This window comes from Bison bison, unplaced genomic scaffold, assembly GCF_000754665.1.
Source record: "Bison bison bison isolate TAMUID 2011002044 unplaced genomic scaffold, Bison_UMD1.0 scf7180017864307, whole genome shotgun sequence".
NCBI classification, from domain to species: Eukaryota; Metazoa; Chordata; class Mammalia; order Artiodactyla; family Bovidae; genus Bison; species Bison bison.
In genome coordinates, this window is record NW_011494879.1 from 6796075 (window position 1) to 6802074 (window position 6000).

Sequence of the window (6000 nt, forward strand, 5' to 3'; positions counted from 1 at the left end):
CGACACTTCAATAGCTAAAAACTGGTCAGACACAAAAGTGCCACTAAAAGAAAAATTGTTTAGCATTCAAAGGTTCAGAGGAAGAAGAGAAAAGGATAAGAAAAGAACTGGCGACAAGTTAGGCTTCAAAGGAATGAGAGTTGGCATGGCAGCTTAGAAAAAAACAAGCAAAAACAAAGGGACAAGAATGACTTTATATAAAGTTCAAGAAATGCAGTAAAGTCCAAATTAGCTAAATGTAAAACTTCACATGATGAAGCTGGAAAAGGAAAGATGGAGATCAGTTTGAATAACTGCTTATTTGTAGAAAAGAAACACTCTGGTAGGACTAAATAATTTTTACACAGTGAACTATGTTACTGGTACCCTGTTTTCAAAAATTTAATATTTTAACCACCATCTTTGGCAAGCATATTGATGGTTAAAAAAGTTTTTCTTTAATAAACATTTGGGAAAGATGGTGGCACTAGTGGTAAAGAACCCACCTGTCAACACAAAGGCAAGTTAGATCCCTGGATCGGGAAGATATTGGAGTAGGAAATGACCACCCACTCCGGTATTCTTGCCTGGGAAATCCCATGGACAGAGGAGCCTGATGGGCTACAGTCCACGGTGTTGCAAAGAGCTGGACATGTGTGAAGCGACTAAGCACACATGCACTTAAAAACTATCTCGTGGGGAAGTTCTCAAATCACATAAACTTTACATTTACGACAAATCTGATTCTCTTCTAAAGAAATACAGGAAGAACAAACCACAAACTAAGAGACTGGTTTACCTACAGGGGGTGAGTGGGAAAAGGGTAGAAAGAAACAAGTACAGTACAGGAATGGGGTGGTGGGATAAGGAGGGGGTGATCCTTCTCTAAGGATGTAATTTGTTACAGTTCTGACTCTTAAACCAGAGGAATGCTTCACATACCCAAAAAATAATTAAAATCAACCGGATGTGGGACAATTCTAAATGGAACACAAACAGTAAGAAATGGACCTGTTTCATAAATTAATAACATAACCACACCAAAGAAGGTAGAGAGGAAAAGAACTGACCTAGGTTACCTTGGAAAACAGTTGTAGTGTATATAATGAGAGCCAGGTTTAATGAGAGCCAGGTTTCTCACTATCCAAAAAAAGTAAATACAAAAAAGAAAGGAGGAAGACTAGAATGAATCCTGTGCTGTAAGACTAGAATCAGAAGTGTAAAACTAGAATCAGAAGTATCATATGAACTCATAATTTTTAATATACTTCATATACAGACTAGTAAGTACAGAATTAAATATGAACATGTATGTGCATATGAGTTAGTATAGGATATACAATATACACATGTCCACTAACAGGGTCTAGAAGTAATGACACTCCAAAAGCAATGAATACTTCTAACACCCAAATACTGATTTTTAAATACCGTTCTTGAATAAAAGGAATTAGAGCTTCTTCAAGAAGTATTTGTTTTCAGGGCTGGGACACAGAAAATACAAAATAGTGTTCAATAACTTATAGTACAAAGAAAGAAAAAGAAAAGAAAATGCTCCCCAGAGGATACATGTTAAAAAGCTAGAGGAGCCAACTTAAAAAAGACTTCACAAGATAAGCAAACTTTGAACTGAGTTTCAAAGTGTGAGTAGGAACTTGCCAAGTACAGTGTATTACAGTACAGTACAGTACAGTTTAATAGCATGTATTAGATTGGTGTAAATGTAACTGCAGTTTTGGATCATGAATTTTAAAGCATCGTAACTAGGCTCAAACATATCTTTATTAATCAAAATAGAAAGCATTATAATCAATACATTTTTGCCAGTGAGAATTAAGTTTGTTTATTCCTGCAGCGTAAAAATGCATGCCTTGTGAATCAGTGATCTCTTGGAAAGCAGTTCCTGCCTCCTGCTGGTTGTGGAAGCATTTTCCCTACAAAAAGTTTCGAGATGCTTGAAGAAGTGGTAGTCAGTTGTCAGAGGTCAGGTGAATACGGTGGATGAGGCAAAACTTCGCAGTCCAATTTGTCAACTTTTGAAGCATGTTGTGTGACGTGCAGTTGGGCACTGTTGTGGAGAAGAACTGGGCTCTTTCTGTTGACCAATGCCGGCTGCGGGTATTGCAGTTTTCAGTGTATCTCATTGGTCTGCTGAGCATACTTCTCAGATGCAATGGTTTCACCAGGATTCAGAAAGCTCTAGTGGATCAGACAGGCAGAAGACCACCAAACAGTGAGCACAACCTTTTTTTTGGTGCAAGTTTGGCCTTGGGAAGTGCACTGGAGCTTCTTCTCAGTCCAACGACTGATGTGGTCATTGCTGATTGTCGTACAAAATCCATTTTTCATTGCACATCATAATCCGATTGAGAAATGGTTCGTTGCAGTTGTGTAGAATAAGAGATGACACTTCAAAATGACAATTTTTTCTGATTTGTGGTCAGCTTACAAGGCACACATTTATCGAGCTTTTCACCTTTCCAATTTGCTTCAAGTGCCAAACGATGGGAGAATAGTTGACATTAAGTTCTTAGGCAACTTCTTGTGTAGTAGTTGTTAAACTGGATCAGCTTCAATGATGGCTCTCAATTGGTCACTGTCAACTTCCAATGGCTGGCCACTGTGCTCCTCATCTTCAAGGCACTTGTCTCCTTTGCAAAATATCCATCACTGCACTGTATGTCTGTTAGCAGCTCCTGGCCCAAATGTGTTGTTGATGTTACGAGTTGTCTCCACTGCTTTACAACCCATTTTAAACTCAAATAAGAAAATCACTTGAATTTGCTTTTAGTCTAACTTCATTTCCATAGTTTAAAATAAATATAAAATACACAGCTAGTAATAAGTCATTAGCAAAAATACATAAAGCAAGAAATGAGCATTAAAATGATGTATAACACAACCACATTTATTTATGTATTCCAGTATCAACTGGCAAAGTTCAACAAAACAAAATGGCAATTGCTTTTGCACCAACCTTATAAAAAAGCCAGGAATCATGAAATACCATGGGTATAAAAGAAACTATTTAAGACCTCTGAAACACAAGGTACAAGAGAACAAATGATAGAGAATGAAGGTGAAACACTAGGTAGGGATTATATCACCTTAAGAGGAGGCTTCAGGTAACTAGGTAAGGAGTTCCAACTTTATTTAGTAAGTGATAGAAATCTACTAAAGGGTTTCAAGTTTGAGAGAAACATAAACAGTATGCATTTTCAAAAGCTTCTTCAGAAATACTTTGTCTTATATGTATCAGGTAATGTGTGTTTGCTGAATACATCTAGTGTTTCATAATTGACAAAAAAATGTCATAAATCGAAAGATTTACTGAAAACAAAAAATGGTCAGAGGATTTAGCATAGTTGATAAAGCAGAAGATGTTTTTCTGGAATTCCCTTGCTTTCTCTATGATCTAATCAATGTTGGCAATTTGATCTCTGGTTCGTCTGCCTTTTCTAAACCCAGCCTATGTATCTAGAGGGCTTCCCTGGTGGCTCAGATGGTAAAGAATCTGCCTGCAATGCAGGAGACTTTGGTTCAATCCATGGGTTGGGAAGATCCGCTGGAGAAGAGAATGGCAACCCACTTCAGTATTCTTGCCTGGAGAATTCCCTGGACAGAGGAGCCTGGTGGGCTACACTCCATGGGGTCACAAAGAATCAGACACAACTGAGCAACTTTCACATCTGGAAGCTCTCGCTTCACACACTGCTAAAGGCTAGCTTGCAGGATTTTGAGCATAACCTTGGTAGTATTTGAAATGAGTGCAATTTTCTGGCAGTTTGAACATTCTTTGGCATTGTCCTTCTTTGGGATTGGAATGAAAACTGACCTTTTTCAGTCCTGCAGCTACTCCTGAGTCTTTCAATTTGCTGACATACTGAGTGCAGCACTTTAACAGCAACATCTTTTAGGATTTTAAATACCTCAGCTGGAATTCCATCACCTCCACTAGCTTTGTTTGTAGTGGCACTTCCTAAGGCCTGCCTGACTTCACACTCCAGGATGCCTGGCTCTAGGTGAGTGACCACACCATCGTGGTTATCTAAGTCATTAAGATCTTTTTGGTATAGTTCTTCTGTGTATTTTTGTTACCTCTTACTCTACTAACAGTCTATAAGAGCTTATAGTAAAGACATTACAATGGCTATGTATTAGGGAAAGAGAATAAAACAAAAAGAACTGAAAGGGGGGAAACATAATAAACATAATTTAAAAAAAACCAAATGAGGTCTTTGTGGATAACTAATACAATAAGTTGTGAGCCAAGGAACATAAGTAACTACATGTACCTGAATTTAAAATAGTAAACAAAATTATATATACCATCTTTTATTTTGCCCTATAGAGAGACAATTTAAGATATTTAAACAGGTGAATTTAGTATTTACTTACATGCTTGTACAATAATTTCATAAACACCATATTCTGACCTGTTCCATACCTGCATATTCAACATCTTTCTTTCCTTAACCACCTTTACCCATCCTAAAAACACATGGTGTGATTTCTCGGCACCCTCCCAAAGGTTCTTGGTTTAATGAAAATCAGAGCACGCTCGTGGAAGTGCAACACATAAGTATCATTTGTTATGTATAACAGACATTAAAAAGTTTAGCATTCTATTAGAAAATTATTTCATTTTCATTAATTTTCACTGGTAATCACTTTATTCTACATTATGATAAACACCACAAGAGGGAGCTTTGGTCAACCTACTAAATACTGATTAATGTATGCAGAACACAAACACAGTAATACTCTATGAAGAAGACCAGAGAACCTAAGAGATGTTACATTTTAGCTGGGAAGACAGGGCATACAAACCTAGATGGAAAAAAGTGGCCTGTGAAGTACAGCATGAATTCTAAGTGAGTAATATTATGGACATTATGACAGAGAGTGATCAGTCAGGTTAGCATTCTCAAAGAAAATTTTCCACATGAGGTAAAAAAATCAGAGCTGAACTTGAAGAATATGGATCACTGATGACAATCAATAAAAATGAATATCAAATAGGTGGCATAAATAAATTGAGAAGTAAAGAGAAAAGAAAAATCAGCTTAATTCAAAATAAAAGTCTTGACAAGATAATTAATAAGAATACATAGAAAGAAAACATGATCTCTCCCAATCAGGCATTGCTGCCAGGAATTACAGCACACTTACAGAGAGATCATTATAAACATGAACTAGTTCTGACTGGTAGAAAATGTTTGTCAAAATGCTATGAGGAAGATGATTACTTATCTGAGTTCTTATTTCTCTTGAATTCACCAAATCTACAAAGTATTCTACAACTAGATGAATGATTTAGTAAAGAAAATGTTTTGATTTAGATATTTTATTACCTTGTTTGAGTCATTAGTAAAACTAAATTTCTATATTTTTTTAATTATGAAGTCTAGATATGTTGTTTTCTTTTTGTCTCTTAAAAAACTAGCATAAAAAAAAAAACAAAACTTGCTTGTTACTTACTTCATCCATCTTCATACATGTGCCAAAATCTGCTAATTTTAGATGCCCATGTTTATCCAAGAGCATGTTGTCAGGCTTCACATCTCTGTGAATTAAACCCATGGAGTGTATGGCATCCAAAGCAAGAACAACTTCAGCAGTATAAAATTTGGCCCATTTTTCAGGTACATCATAGTTACTCATAAGGTTTACAAGGTCTCCACCAGGCATGTACTCCATTACCATGTACAGATACTTATCATCTTGAAAGGCACAAAAGAGCTGGAAAACAAAACAAGAAGGAAAAAAAGTTTAAAAAAAGAAGAGGGACTTCCCTGGTGGTCCAGTGGCTCAGACTCTGCACTCCCAATGAAGAGAGCCTGGGTTCGATCTCTGGTCAGGGAACTAGATCCCACATGCCACAACTAAGACCCAGTGCAGCCAAATAAATAAATAAAAATATTAAAAAAAAAAAAAAAAAAAACCCTAGAACTGTTAACAGAAAAAAAAATCCCCAAATCAATACTGCTATTGAAAAAGACAAATTACGGTAAAACCAAC

General features: G+C 36.4%; 1 protein-coding gene across 6 annotated transcripts in view; it reads right to left on the reverse strand.

The window, feature by feature from the left end:
- ROCK2 (Rho-associated, coiled-coil containing protein kinase 2) overlaps window positions 1-6000 on the reverse strand; it is a 133134-nt gene that overhangs the window by 55228 nt on the left and 71906 nt on the right. For all 6 annotated transcript variants that reach the window (XM_010852073.1, XM_010852070.1, XM_010852072.1 and 3 more), the window contains one exon: window positions 5461-5721. In XM_010852073.1, coding sequence (XP_010850375.1) covers window positions 5461-5721 — 261 coding nt within the window. The remainder of the gene's footprint in view (window positions 1-5460; window positions 5722-6000) is intronic.